Genomic DNA, 15,548 nt, shown 5'->3' on the forward strand with positions numbered 1-15,548 from the left:
CGACCATTACTGTTGATTGATACAGTCGCGGTGACGATGCGACCCTCTTCTCACTTTTCTCCTCTCCAGCGTCTCATCTCTTCCTTCTTGCCGTTTCTCCTGTAGGGTTCTCTCTTCTCATTATAAATAGTGTTTTTTCTTCTTTCTTTCTTCATGAGATACAGAAAGAAGGTAGATTTTATTTTTTTTCTTTCCATCGTCTTGAATATCTGCGCAAATTTTTTCCCGTTTTTTTTATTTTTATTTATTTATTTATTTATTTATTTATTTATTTATTTATTTATTTATTTTATTTTTTTTTTTTTTTTACCTATCCATGTGTTGTTATTCACCTTTTGTTGTCTTCCTTATTTCGCTGACCTAAGTAATTTGTTAATCTTTTTCCTTATTTTTTTCTTATTCGTTCTGTTCGTGATTGAAGAAATTAATATTTTACCGGTGTGTGTGTGTGTGTGTGTGTGTGTGTGTGTGTGTGTGTGTGTGTGTGTGTGTGTGTGTGTGTGTGTGTGTGTGTACTAGAGGTGGAGGTAAAAGTGTACAATAATGGTGTTGAGGGTGGTGACAAGGTTGGTGATGGTAAGGAGTGGTGACGCTGGTGGCTAGTGTGGCCCTGGTGATGATTAATGGTGATGATGATGATTGTAGTAATGGTAGGGCTGACTGTGGGGGCGAGGACACAACACTTAATGGTGCGGTATGGTGATGATGGTGACGTTATCAGCACTATCGACATCCCCGCTGGTGAAAGTGGTAATGAATAGTGATGGTTGGTGCTATGGTGACATCTAAGCGTGCTAGTTGCGGTGATAAAGTTAGTGGTGTTGTACAGTGGTGCATCGTAGGAGTAGTGGTGGTGTTGATGATCGTAGTGGTGATGATTGTGATGTATGAGTTTCGTTCAGAATTAATAATAGTGACGGTAGTGATAGTGATGGTGACTGTGAGGTGACAGTGGCAATGGTGATGACACTGATGGATACAGTGATTGTGGTGATAGTATAAAGTACACACACACACACACACACACACACACACACACACACACACACACACACACACACACACACACACACACACACACACACACACACACACACCACCACCACCACCACCACCACAATGCACCCTAGAGAATGTCTGTGGGTATCGAACACAAGACAAAAAGGACGAAGATAATGATGGCAACATTACAGCGTCTGCACCTCATCACGCAGTACACGAACTACTTGGTTTTTCTCCAGCTAACTCTTCCGAAGCTGATTATCTGAAATTGGTTTTACTGCAGAAGCGACCAAACCTGTTATTGCATCGGAAGGTGCTGATACTAGTGGTTCACGAGACAAGATTTATAACCAGCCTTGCCTAATCCGTGTCTCCTTCCCTATACTTGTCCTTGGCGCAGCGTACTCCGGCCTTGTCCCCTTCTCTTCCATCCCTATGGTGCTGGTGTCTGCTTTCTCCCTCTGAGAGATTAAAACCTTATTTTCCCAGATGTGTCAAGCTTTGTGAATACCACTAGTAGTCTTTCTCCTTCCAATGACTGAGTATGGCAGTAACTAAGCGTTAGTTTAGGGAACATTCACCCCAGCCACTGGCCACAGGTGTTGCTAATATAAGCACGGCTTGTATCTGTTATCTAAGTATGTTGTGGTTACATTCATTCCTGTATCATTCATTTTTCTCTTCCTCATGACTGTATGGCAGTTAACTGAGCTACAAGGATATGGCGTGTATCTGTTATCTGGTTACAATCATCCCAGTATTTTTCCCTGTTGTCCCTCTCTATCTTATCATGGTCGTCCCTTGATGGAGTTGTTAGGAACAGACAAACGCCAGATTTAGATGGATGGATGGAAGGATTCACACTCAATTTCCTGTTCCGCTTATCCTCGTCTTGTTCTTGAATTGTGTATGTTTCGACGTTTCTTTCCTCTTGCGGTTATCCATCTCAAAACATTTATTTCATCCTACTTTCGTTCTCTAATATTCGAAGTACACTTTTCATATTATTATTATTATTTTTTTTTTTTTTCCCTATACGTGACTCCCTCTCTCCATTTCCTGCTGCGGTTATAATGTTATTGTTTTTGATTTGCTTAAATCCCAACTTTCTGTGAGACACCTGGTCATATCTTATTGAATCTAGCCGTCACACTTTCGTCCTCTATCACCTGTCATTGCATCTGCCTTTATTTCGCCCCCATTACTTCATTATTTTATCACAGACAACTTACTTCCCAGCTTTCCCAGATTTGTAATTTCTTTTGTATAAGTCATTCTTCTTAGCTTCATAACCTTTTGTTTCGTCCTTATCCTCCCGTGTTTTTACTTTGCCTCTTGCACGTGTATTCCTTACTTCAATCCAGCATCCCATCACCTCAGTAACCCTCCTCCATTTCTTCATAGCCTGTTGTTTCACCTTTATTCTCACCTGTTCTTGCCTTGCCTCCTATATACATCCATCCTTTACCTTCCTCAATCCAGCATTCCTTCACCTCAGTAGTCTTCCCCAATTTCTTGCTCTTGACGTCCTGCTGAGGTTAGAGAGGGTGCCAAAAAGGATCTCTCCACAAGGCTTCGTGATTCAGGGCGTGAGTTGTAATGTGCAAAAGAGGCTTCATTCTGCGGTGTATTTTTTACCTCATCATCCTATTAGTGTAACCAATACTTAATATGTTTTTGTATCTAAGGAATAGAAATGAGATATGATTTTTTTTGGTAATGCACTCTCCTGCAGATGACTTAAAAATACACCTCTTGTCGACCACTTGACAAAGAGAGCCAGACCACGTCATTATAGTTTGGCGAATTATAAGTTTGCATCGTGATCAGTAATACCTGTTTGTTTTGGCCGCCTGGAGAAGACCAGTTGAGGGAAAAAGATGGAGAAGACAGAGAATGAGATGAAGGGCTGGAATTGCGGTAGAACTAGAAAGGATGGGAGTCACAATACAAGGAACAGAAACAACTGGAGGAGACTTGTACATGGCCCCAATCCCTCACTCTAGGGAAACGCCCAAAGAAGAACAAGAATACCTGTTTGACCGCTACTGAACCCTATACTGTTGTAACTTCTTAAGCTTAAAGAAGTAAGATTATAAGCATTCCTTTTTTGGTGTGCTGAGTGGCCATTGAAATATAGCCAGAATGAAAGCGAGTGATCATACAGTGGTAGCGTATGAGGAACGAGTACTTTCCTTGGGTGCGAGTGTAGGTAGCCGCGTGGTGATCCCTCCCCGACCTGTCCAGGAGACCCTCAAGCCTCTAGGAGCGGTTATGATGTATGAGCGCCTCGAGGCCTCACGTGCCGGTTTGAGTCACAGTTACTTCAAAGTGAGCCACATAGATCTATCTGGCTCACACCTCAAGCCCGCTCTGGACCTATGTCTGGCGTGTTCCTAAACACTCGGACCTTTCATTTGCACTGTTTTCAAATAATATAGAAATGATTAGTTGACATTTAACGATGTTTTTTTTTTTCTATTTTCATTAATGGAACAGGATCCTTAAACTGTCACTAGAATCATAAACGCATCACTGTTAAGAGTACACAAGATTCCGTAATGTTTGAGAGCGTGTACTGTAGCGTACAGTTCAAGGTGGGTCGTGATTAAGGACGGCTGTGGGAAAGGGAATGCGCTACTTTGGGCTGATAATGGAGGTGTTCTCAGTGACCCTCAGGTACTCAGTGTGAAGCGAAGGTCGAGGTGTGAAATGAGGCAACAATGTCTGTCTGGAAAAGTAGCAGCGACCGCACTTGTTGCTGCTCTGCTGGGAAGCGGCCACGTGAACCTCGGTGAATTCTTGTGAAGTGTCATGGCACAGTGATGTGACGGCCAGAGATGTGGAGTGAGAAGTGAAGTACAAGGAGGTAACACTGTGGGCTGTGTGGAGGACATGTCAGCTTCATTCTTGTGGTCTGTGGCTGCCGTTACCGTGACTGTTAGTGAGTGACTGGCTCACGAAGGCGATGGACAGGTGACTGATGGTGTCTCGCTGATGGACTGAGTCCACAAGAGACCAGACGACTGGGCAGGGCGACACACACCACCAGGCCCGCACCGCACACCACACCACAGCATATCATTACATGCAGAACACAACAGAGGGAATCCCACAAGTAACATCACACCTCATGAAACGAACTGACCAGAGAAGTGAGTCGCAGCGAGTACTGAGGCGAGTCGCTGCCGCGGTTCTGCAAGGCGGAATGCAAGAGACGAAAACAAAATGTACCAGAGAACTGTAAGCGAGGAAAGCATAGATAATGGAGAGGAATGGATCAGCGTGATAGGAACGAAATATACCAGAAAAAATAAACCGAAAGAAGCGTAGAAAGTAAAAGAAAAAAGGCGAGAGAAGTAGAGATAGTAGAGAGGAAGAGATGAGTGTGTTAAGAAGGCGTTTAGTAAATAAATACAGACAAGGAAAGCATCAATAATCAAGAAGGATATTTTATGGAGCTAAGGCGTGGGACGGGAGCCGGTGAGTGGAGACGTCCTGGTAGATGGCGAGGTGTCTGCCGCCTCTTGTAAACACGACAGAGGTGGCGGACGCCCATCTATCTGAGTGATGGCCCACCATTATCCCGCCGCCCAAACCCGCCCCGGCACTCCCTCACCCCTCCTACCATCCCCCCCACGCTCAACCCTGTGTATTTCTCCCCCGTGTACAATTCATCCACCCTTGTTCCCAGGATGTTTCCTCGCCGCGCAGGCTTCACACGACAGACAAAGGTTTTTATTAATGGCGATCAAAGTGTCTTCAAATTTGTCTTCTCTCGTTGTGCATTTTCTCGGGCCTTGGTTTCAGATAGTAGACGAGCGAGAAGGATGATAGTTTAATGTAAAAATTTCCGAGCGAAGGAAAATAGTTTTGAGCGTCGTGTTGTTGTGATCGGTAGCGTGTCGCCTTCACTACACGGATGGTTTGCCTTGCTAGCCGTGAACTGTATTCTGGCGCCACCCCTCGCTGCTGCTGCCGCTGGTAGTGTTTCCTGAAGGCGCTGCGGGAAGGAACACCAGCCACCAGGGAAGGAGACGTGAGGTTGGCGCTAATGGCAGGATACTTCAAATTCTTACAAAAATCTAAAGAAAAATCCGATGTTCGTGACTCTGCTATGAGATTAACTGTGAAAAGCTAATCTTATTACGGGATTTCTGTAAACCTTCCTCTGGTTCCCTCTCTCCCTCTCTCCCTCCCTTCCTTCCTTCAGGCCAGCCTCCTCCACCACTAGCAGTCACGGTGTTGGGACGAGTTTGTAGAAATCTTTTCCTGAACTACGAGGAGCAGAGTACTGTGACCGACATCATGAAATAACCCTTTCTCTGAAAAGACTTGTCTTGCAGAAAATTACAGCACTCACTCACTTAGAAATACATTAATACATTAATGCAGATTTTACACGAAGGGGAAGAGATTTACTTGACACTCTTATCCACAATATGTCAAGCCTTTAATTCTTCACAGCGTCCAGCAACGTCGCACACTTGCTATCATCATATAGTGAGTATCGTAACTTTCCAGTGAGGCTGGCGACATATGAAACATTCACCTGACAACTTCATTGCATTCAAACGTTTATCGTCACTTAATTAGCCGTGCAGATTCAATGTTTGTTAAAGATTATGTCAGACCACACCAGGCATATTTGTTTGCTTTCTTTCGAAATCACTTAGAGTTATGTATCTAATGCATAACTTATCACGCAGGCGTTTAATGATGGACGAGGGATTAAAAAACCCACTACTGATTACATAAATCTCACAGGGACAAATCGTGCGTATCGGCGCCTGGCGGAGATGAAGTTTTGCAATTAGCCTCAAAATTCATCACCACTAACATTGAAGATTTTCTAGGGTTAGGCAGCATCACAGCTTCTCAGTCTGATTTCGGCAGATTATATTCTACGTATTTAAGAACGGTGATGTTAAGCAGACAGACAGATAGATAGATAGGTAGGTAGGCAGTAGATAACATATAATGTTTTCTCCTTTATAAGGCAAAACAGCGGGGGTTTCTATCATTTTCATCCTTTCTACTTTTACATGATTTTTTTTTTATTTCTTTCTTTCCTTTCCATTTCCATGTAAGGAATTCAAAAGTAAACTACTAATTCATTCAGCCCAATGTATAATTTGAACTTTTTTTTTTTTTTTTAGGGAAGACTTTCTTTAATTTTCTCTTACTTACATGAAGCTGCATTCAGTTTCGTCCAGTTTTATTTCTATTTTTTTTCTCCCTCTCTCTTTCATCTCCACGTAGAGAATTCAAAAGCAGACTACTGATTTACTCAATCCAGTATATAAGCTGGACTTTTTTTTTTATTTCTTCTCTTTCTTGTACATACATTTAGTTGCGTTCAGCTTTATCCATTCATCTGTAGTGATGTGGCCATCTTACTCAGCGCCAGTCACGTTCCCGCCCCTCGGCCCGCTGCGTTTCCCCGAACACTTCTTTACCTCGATTTTTTTTTTTTTTAGCATTAGAAGCAGCAAGAGTCAGGTCGCCGTAACACTTACCATCACCCACACTAATCCACACTCACACGTACCCAACCACCGATCGCCTGCCTTTAATCCTTCTTATTAATGAATGTTGACTGCTTTTTTCTCTCTGTTAGGGAATCAGTTAGGAGTTTGCACGTTGCAGTTAACTTATGTGCAAAAATTGCGTTGGGTGTGGCGGAGTTTCTTTCTTTCCTGCTTGCTTCTTGCTTTTGCTGTAATCTTCATCTTTCTTTTTTTTTTTTTTTTCCTCTCTCTCTCTCTCTCTCTCTCTCTCTCTCTCTCTCTCTCTCTCTCTCTCTCTCTCTCTCTCTCTCTCTCTCTCTCTCTCTCTCTCTCTCTCTCTCTCTTCTTCTTCTTCTTCTTCTTCTTCTTCTTCTTTCTTCTTCTTCTTCTTCTTCTTCTTCTTCTTCTTCTTCTTCTTCTTCTCCTCCTCCTCCTCCTCCTCCTCCTCCTCCTCCTCCTCCTCCTCCTCCTCCTCCTCCTCCTCCTCCTCCTCCTCCTCCTCCTCCTCCTCCTCCTCCTCCCTCTTCTTCTTTTCTCCCTCTTCTTCCTTGTTTCCCCGCTTGTCTATCTGGTCCTTAGCAAAATGGAACGCTTCTTTCTTGTAATCTTCAGTGGCTTAAACGCACTCACGTGAGCATCATGCGTTAAATTGAGCCCGTGAGTTTGTGCACGTGTGACGCACCTCTGCCTGACTCGAGTGCCGCCGCAGTGCTAAGAATAGAAGACTTAGCGAGGAGAAGCCTAGTCTGTATTTACACTAGGAATATAATGAACAGGGAACAGAATAGTAGCGGGAATGCATCATCCCAACAGACTACGGTGTAGGGCAGCGACTGTCTGCTGCGGGGATTACTTGTCTATTTCCCTGTTAATTGTGATCTTGTCTTAGTTTTACCACACCACCATCACTAAATCAAGAATTCGACGCTAATGAACAGTAGTGACAAGGTGCACCGCATCAACAGACAATGGTTTGAGGTAGTAGCTTTCACTCGAGGGACTGGCTTTGTATTCTCCTGTGAATCATATACTGTCTAGCAAGGAAACCTATCTTTTCTCCCGCATCACCTCCAGTAAGTTTAAAATGAAACATCCGCAAGTTTATGTTCCTTCTCTAGTAATGTTAAAGGAGCAAAGTGAAGACTCTGGCAACTCGCGGCAGTAAGCTGGTGGTGGGCGACCTTTTCTCCGGGCGCGTGCGTGGCCGGCAGCTAATACGGTGCATTAATGGGGGTGAGGCGCCTGGCTTGTACAGTGCCCAGATTCTTGTTGGCGCTAGCAGGGAATTAGGGTCTTTTTAACACCGGGATTACTGGCTGAATAGACTTCTCGTACCCGAGCTGAGAACCCACGCATGCTGCCCGCCCCCACCGCTGCCCCGCCGCTACTCCATGGACACGGCGAAGTATAGGAGGCATGCCCATACTCTTATCCGGCATGCAGGCTCTCATACAGATCCATGTGGCCCACATAGGCGGCAGCACGGCGGCCAGTGAGATGTGGGTGTTGAGAGAGGCAGCACTTGGTGTAGCATCTGACGGTAATCTTCAGGACCACTAACTCGACACGCTCCTCTCTGCTCTGTCACGCTCACGCACTCCGCTCCCCTCTACTCGCTCCCTGCACTGCGTCTCTCTCACCCCTCACTCACCCCTCACTCAACCCTCACTCATCCCTCACTTCTGCATCCGACATTTTTCCCCTATCAATCGCACCTCATCGAGGACCGTATTAAGAAATGCTTTGCTCTCTCACCACGGCTGTTTTCCAGGGCCGGGTTCTCAAGACTGTTTCTTCTCTTGATAATGTAAAAATCTTGTGTTTCAGAATACAGTCCCTAGTGCTAACCACCAGCAGCATAGCGTGCTTCACTGTTACCCTTACCTCACTGTCTCCCTTATCAAACTCAGCCTCCATTCTTTCTTATGCTGCCCCCATTGCACGTCTATAGCCACGTCCTTCACCCTTACTTACCCTTCCCTTCCATCACCTCAGTTATGAGGCTCACCATCCATTTCCTAATCTTAATCCCTGACGTATGGTGCCACAGTATTAAATTATATAGTAACTGGAATCACCTCAAAACATTCCAGACATCTCGAAATTAATTTTTATTTGTTGGTATCCTTGGAACAAAAATGAAATATTTGAAGGTAATACTTTTGAGGCCCAGATCAATTGGATTTTAATTTTTCTCCTTTCGCTCACAATCTGCAAGCTACAATTACCACGAAGAGTATATTCAGTAAGTACTACAGCATCCTTCACCACAAGAAGGTTCCTTTTAGTATTCTCAAACATTTTAACCTCCCATAAGGACGATTTTCAAAGATCACAGATAATTCCTCGAGTTTTTTTTTTTTTTTTTTTCCTGCGATGTTGCAGAATATTTATTAAATGATCAGTAGCATAATGAAAAGGCACTTGAAAACACCGATAACTTCCACTGCAGCCTATGAACAATACTGGAGATATACCCCAGAACGTAAAGACAACAGGTATAAGCGCTGCTTTTGGTAAATGTAATGACGATATTGCAAGATGACAGAAAGAGCTACTGGGAAAAGACTCACGTGATCCCTTGTGTTGGTGCATCGCGAGAGAGACTCAGAACTTGTAACCTCCGTATTACCTGGCGTGAGGCGAGTCTTAAGTAGGATCAGAGCAAAGAAAGACGGCGCCGAGACGGGAGAGGAGCGGCGGGTGTGGCCGTGGTGGCATGGCGGGAGCCAAGAGCAGCTCGATACACCCTGCGGCACCTCACTCCCTGCCCGCCTCTCCGGCCGCCCACACACTCGCCCCTTCGCACGCACTCCCCTCCGGTATTCGCCCCTCGCTCCTTACTCCAGGATGCACGTGTGTTAAACCCGTGTGCTCACCTCAGAGACGGCTCACAGTTAGGGAAAGAAGAAGAGCAGCAGTGAGGCCAGTGTGACGTGACGCGTGCTGCAGTGACGAGTGTGCCTGGCCAGGTCACCCTCTTGTCCCACCGGTGCACACACACACACACACACACACACACACACACACACACACACACACACACACACACACACACACACACACACACACACACACACACACACACACACACACACACACACACACACGACCTCCACTGACTCACTCAGTCGTTCCCCGCCGCGTGACTTGCCCGCTATAGTGACTAGAAGAATTGGTTGAATGAAACAGAAAAAAAGAGCCGTGTTGTAGTGATGAGACGGTGCCCGCGTAGGTCTTAGTTACGCGAGCATTACACTGCACATCAACCGGGCAGTGACACCACCAACTATCCACCAGGAAGGGAAACGAGAACAAGACGCTGTGTGACTCATCAGCGCCAGCGTGGATGAGTGTGCTGGTCGTGGGACAGGGAGTGTGTGCTGCCTCCCACGTCCTGAAGGAGTGGCCGAGGCTGGGGATGATCTCGAGGCTTGTCGCAGGCTGGAGTCACCTGCTGTGGTCCCTGCTGTAGCTATCACCTCACCATCCCCCACTAGGATGGTTGCCACCTGCACCACCACCGGCGCTGTAAGCTTCATTGTCTTGAGAAATACTTGAAATATTAAAAAAAAAAATAAATAGATAAAATAAAAAAATAAATTAGAATGTTCTAATTTGCCATTTTTGGTGTGAGGCTTTTTTTTCTTTTTTCTTTTTTTTGTCCCAAACTAATAATCGTATCTGAATGAAACATAGGGATGTTGTGATTAAGATACAAACACATATACACACCAAATTTTACTTGAATCCCAGAAAAATTAATGTCTCCCTGTAAGTAACCCTTAAACTTTCTTCAAGGATACTTTCAAAGCCCACTGAAATTATTAGTGTAGTCCTTTCGATGCTTTCTCTCTACTGATTGTCGTTGCTAAGCTGTTACTGTAATCACTGTCTTGAGCTTTCATCAGGGATACTTTCAAAGTCCACAGTGAGGACTAGTGTGGTCCTCCCGATGCTTTGTCTCTACTAATGTTCCTTGTTACTGGAACCATGAAAACGGCCCGGAAAATCCGTGTGACATGCCACGATATAGGACACTGAAATGTCTGAGAATGCGGAACTTAGCGTCAATGATTACACAGGCTGGTTTATTGCAGTCTTGCCCTTATGAGTCATGACTAAAGGATCTTCGTCTTTACTCTCCAATCCGCATCTCTCTCTTTAGTTTACGCTGTGTAGGGAGACATTTCAGAACGAGAAGACTCGGCATATCACTTTACTCATAAATGTTACTCCCAGGTACACCCAGCATTAACCTAAACTTAGCAAATATTTTTTATTTATAGTTTTACTTTGATGTACTAATTGTGAAGCATGGCAGGCTCGAAAAAAAAAGTGTTCGAATGAATAAGTAATGTTTGATGTAATGTATTGATTCTGAGGCATAACACGCTCAGAGAGAGAAAAAAAAAAGTATTTGAATGAAAACTGATTACTTATGAATTCTATTATAATTCGCTGAGCCGGAATTTTTGTATTTTCAGATTTTATAATCACTGACACTTATCCTACAGTATTCGATGATTATTTTTGACTTCGTTTCGGGGACTGGGTGCTTCTGACTTCGTTTCGGGGACTGGCACTCAAGTGCATAGGCCTTTTTCTTTCGATTTTTTGGTTGCCCTTGGCCAGTGCCCCTCTTACACACACATAAAATAAAGCATTTCAATTCTACAATGTCTGGCTTCGTCAGACATCACTTCATCACTTCCTCATGAATTGATGTACCGTGAGATGCATAACAGGACTTATCTCGCACCGTGAAGCACCGTCCATCTCGTGCACAGTGTTTCCGGAGATGCCTTCCCTCCCGCTGTGAGGAGTGCTGGTCGTGTAGTAAAGAGAGGGTTAGACGAAACAGGCGCTCCTAAGAAAACCTTGCCGCAGGGATGGTTTGGTGTATGGGAGAGGACGGGGAGTGCCTGAGGCGGCCGTCTAGTGCTATGTGTTGCAGGCTGCCGCTCCCATTCGTCGTAGTCTGGGCGAGGAATCCGTCACCATCAGGTCCTGAATACCGTCACGACACGGATTAATCGCCGCCGCCTCTCGCCCGCCGCCTCCGCCGCCGCCGCCTCCGCCGCCGCCGCCGCCGCCGCCGCCGCCGCCGCCGCCCCAAACACCTTAAACCGTGCCGGGGAGTAGTGGAAGCTGTAACACGCTGGCTGGAAGTTGGCTAGGGGTGTAGAAAGAACGCCAGCATTCTCTCTCTCTCTCTCTCTCTCTCTCGTCTCTCTCTCTCCTCTCTCTCCTCTCTCTCTCTCTCTCTCTCTCTCTCTCTCTCTCGTCTCTCTCTCTCTCTCTCTCTCTCTCTCTCTCTCTCTCTCCTCTCTCTCTCTCTCTCTCTCTCTCTCTCTCTCTCTCTCTCTCTGGCAGGACAACACACTCAGATATTTAATCATTGATGCGCGAATTTCCTGACTAAATGACACAAGTATTTACATAAGTATAAGATCATCACGCCGCGGCACGTACACAAGATAACACAGGACGCCACACAGCGCGTCGCTCAGGAAAGGCTACACACTCACCACGGGACAGAAGTTTAAGGTGACATTAGGAGGTCTGGCAGAGGTGCGGCGCGGCACGGTGTCTCGTGTCCTACCTAAATTATTCGGGATGACTCGCTACTGACGCTGTTGAATTTTCGTCATTTAGGACCTCAGCTGTCACTCCCGTCACACTTCCTTTCGGATCTCTTATCTTGTTTCTTTCACGTATCGTTCGTTTCACTTCTCTTTCCATTGGTGTGTATACCACCCCCCCTGTCACTCTGTACCTCATCTCGTGCTAGTGCTTCTTTGGATTTTTGTCATTTAGGACCTCAGCTGTTACTCGCCGCCATTCTTACCTTTTTTTCATACTTTCATGTATCTTTCGTTTCATTATTCTTTCCACTGCCGTGTATATGTCCCACTCTGTACCTCATGTTCTCTCACCCTCTCGTTCTTGTTTGTTTGTTTGTTTTTATGTAAAGATCCTGACCTAGAGCAACAAAAAGCATAGTGAAGAGTCTGCTGAAGATGCCAGCCCTAAAGAGTAGAGTCAGAGAAGGACTATAAGAGAAATAGAACGACGATAAATCTACAAACCAGTCTAGGCGTGACGGATGTTATGGTGTTTATGGTGTTATGGTGCTGCAAGCTGTCATCCTCTCACTTGTGCCCTTTTTGTTTGATTTTAATAAGATTGAACCTCTAGTGTTTCCAGCGATAATGATATGAGGTATTCAACATTCGAGTCGTAATCATCACTCGTAGACAGGTTAATCTTTTATCAGAAATACTTTAAAAACCATTTGTGATGACTAGTTCTCTCTCTCTCTCTCTCTCTCTCTCTCTCTCTCTCTCTCTCTCTCTCTCTCTCTCGTCTCTCTCTCTCTCTCTCTCTCTCTCTCTCTCTCTCTCTCTCTCTCTCTCTCTCTCTCTCTCTCTCTCTTGATAGTACAGAATCCTTGTCAATTTGTAGCTGGAATCATGAAAACATTCCTGAAAATGTCCGAAACTTATTCCACGAAAGCCTGTTAATGAAAGTAGTAGAGATAGGACTCTGAAAAGTTTGGGTCTTTCCAGCGACTGTGATTATGAGAAAGTCAACATTGGATACTGAATTAAAACAGTTTAATTTTTGTGTGAGCGTTTCTGTGTGTGTCTCTCATCACGTGCAAGATGTGAAAGATGTGGCTCGTGTGACTTTACGGAACCAGAGACCGTTGCTAAATATGAGGAAGCTTATCTGTTACACCTATAGCTGCTTTCAGTCAATTAATGGAGCTAAAAGTTCGGTTGAGCTTACGCGAGAAATTTGCCTTTTTCATGACCGTTTATTGAAATTTGTCTTGCTGTGCAGAAGCTGGAAAGATTTATCATGGTTACGGAAAAGCTTTATATATTATACAAACCCGTTTTAAAGCTGAATATAATGAGGAACGTGTGAAAAACTTGACCATAATTAATCACGGATCAGATGTTGGTAAGGTGGCTAAGCTAAATATAATGGGAGGCAAGAAAAAAAAAAAAAACAGATATAATGACAAGCAGGTAGGGAAAATCTGAAGCTAATGAGGGAGATATGACTGGAAAAGCTGATTTATTACGAGAAGCCAGTGTGGGAAACCAGAGGAGGATGTACTATTAGAAAGATTTGTGGAGGAGATGCGCTCAGAAGGATTCGTCGCGAGTACAGACGGAGCCTCAGAGACCACGTGACGGGGGAACACTCGGCGCTGCGACATGTAAGGCAGTATCTATAGGAAGCCGTGGTAAGATTTTGAGGACCATATTCTAAAACGCCTCCGCGCTGCATCTCGGCTACATTCCAAGACTCTTGTTGAAATTACGTTTTTTTTTTTAATTATGTTACGGCTCTAATAACAGACTAAGAAGATTTCTACATTATTAACAAGGAAAATACCCTTAAGAATTCCGCTAATCGTCTCTGTGGCCTTTGGAAAAAAAATGTGGTGAGAGAGCTAGACGTTTCAGAATACAGGGCAAATCGTATAGGAAGACTTGAGTAATTCTGGATAATACAAGAAAACGCTGAGGGAATACAAACAACAGCAACAGACCCGTTGGCCCTCACGAGGCTGTTAACGTTAAAAAAAATAAATAAATAAATAATAAAACTTCTGATTGAGAGTGGAATAGAGAGAGAGAGAGAGAGAGAGAGAGAGAGAGAGAGAGAGAGAGAGAGAGAGAGAGAGAGAGAGAGAGAATGTCTTGCTGTACCTGTCGCTCTTTCTGGTCTCGGTGTTTCCCAGGCGGGAGACAAATGAGTGCAAGGCGTCACGCGCATGCATCGGCACCCGAGGGCCTTTCTACCCGGCTAACTGGGCTAATGGTGGAGGTGATGGTGGTGGCGGTGGTGGTGTTGCTGCTCGAGGGAAGGAGAGGGAGACACACTCCTTGACTGTCTATTATTCTATCCGTTACACACACACACACACACACACACACACACAGAGCGAGAGACAGAGAGAGAGAGAGAGAGAGAGAGGAGAGAGAGAGAGAGAAGAGAGAGGAGAGAGGAGAGAGAGAGAGAGAGAGAGAGAGAGGAGTGATGCAGAGAAACTTACATCAACTCAAGGAAAAAACTGGACAAATATAAACAAGGAAAGGACAATACGAGTGCAGCTCCCTAGGTCGTGTGTGATACAAGGACTAGACTTTTCTTCGTATATGAAAAATACTAATAAGAGTAGGCCTTGAAGCAAACCTGGTCAAAGATTGCGTCGTTTGCCTGTCCTGTTGCTCTATTAGGTATCAGAGCGAGACAAGAGGAAACATTCAAGCACTGATGCCATTTTTAACAGTGGTAACAGAGTAGCAGATGACTTGACTTTTACAAACATTATAAGATGGATACAAATATCTGCGTTTGCCTTTCCTGTTGTTCCAGTAGGTATCAAACGAGCGAGGCAATAGGAAACATTCAAGTACTGGTGCCATTTTTCACACTATGGGAGTACGAATAGTTGGTAGGACGTAACGCAGCTTTTCATAACATAAGGGGGTGAGGACAATTGGGAATTGTGTTGAGGCAGAGATCGCCTACACAGTGAGGGAGTGAGTGGGCCTGAAACAGAAGCAGCGAGAGGCGGTAATGTCTGACCACAGCACAAATTGGTTCGCGATTCACTGTCGCTTGGGTAAAAATTAGACATTTGTCAGGATCGGCGGGGCGCGGCCGAGCGTGCAGGGACGTGACCGCGCCGCCCACCACAGACACCATATTAATTGACTCACGCCCACGCCTCACCGCCGCGGCCTGCGGAAGAGGCTCACTCCCCACCAACATTACCGCCCATCACCATCACGGCGGCGCGCACACCACACGCTCGCACGCAACTCACCATCATCGTGTAATGGTGATGCTGGTATCTGGTGACTGGAGCGCAGGCTGTTGTTACTTAAGAGTAGTAGTAGTAGTAGTAGTAGTCTTATCACACTTATGCTAACTCCTTTCTACTTGTTATAAGAGCACGTCCATTAAAAATACATTAAAAGGCTCTTTATATCCTTGATTCACCATGTA

The 15,548-nt window shown here is 45.0% G+C and overlaps 1 protein-coding gene across 10 annotated transcripts in view; it reads left to right on the top strand.

Annotated features, from left to right (window-relative positions):
• LOC135088936 (segmentation protein cap'n'collar-like) overlaps window positions 1-15,548 on the top strand; it is a 136,444-nt gene that overhangs the window by 101,032 nt on the left and 19,864 nt on the right. The window contains exon 1 of one of the 10 annotated variants that reach the window (XM_063983999.1): window positions 9,691-10,043. The exons of the other annotated variants lie outside the window; for them this stretch is intronic. Coding sequence (XP_063840069.1) covers window positions 10,014-10,043 — 30 coding nt within the window. The 5' untranslated portion in view covers window positions 9,691-10,013. Of the gene's footprint in view, window positions 1-9,690; window positions 10,044-15,548 lie in introns of those variants that run through there. 10 annotated transcript variants of the gene reach the window in all.

Source organism: Scylla paramamosain, chromosome 32, assembly GCF_035594125.1.
Source record: "Scylla paramamosain isolate STU-SP2022 chromosome 32, ASM3559412v1, whole genome shotgun sequence".
NCBI lineage: Eukaryota > Metazoa > Arthropoda > Malacostraca > Decapoda > Portunidae > Scylla > Scylla paramamosain.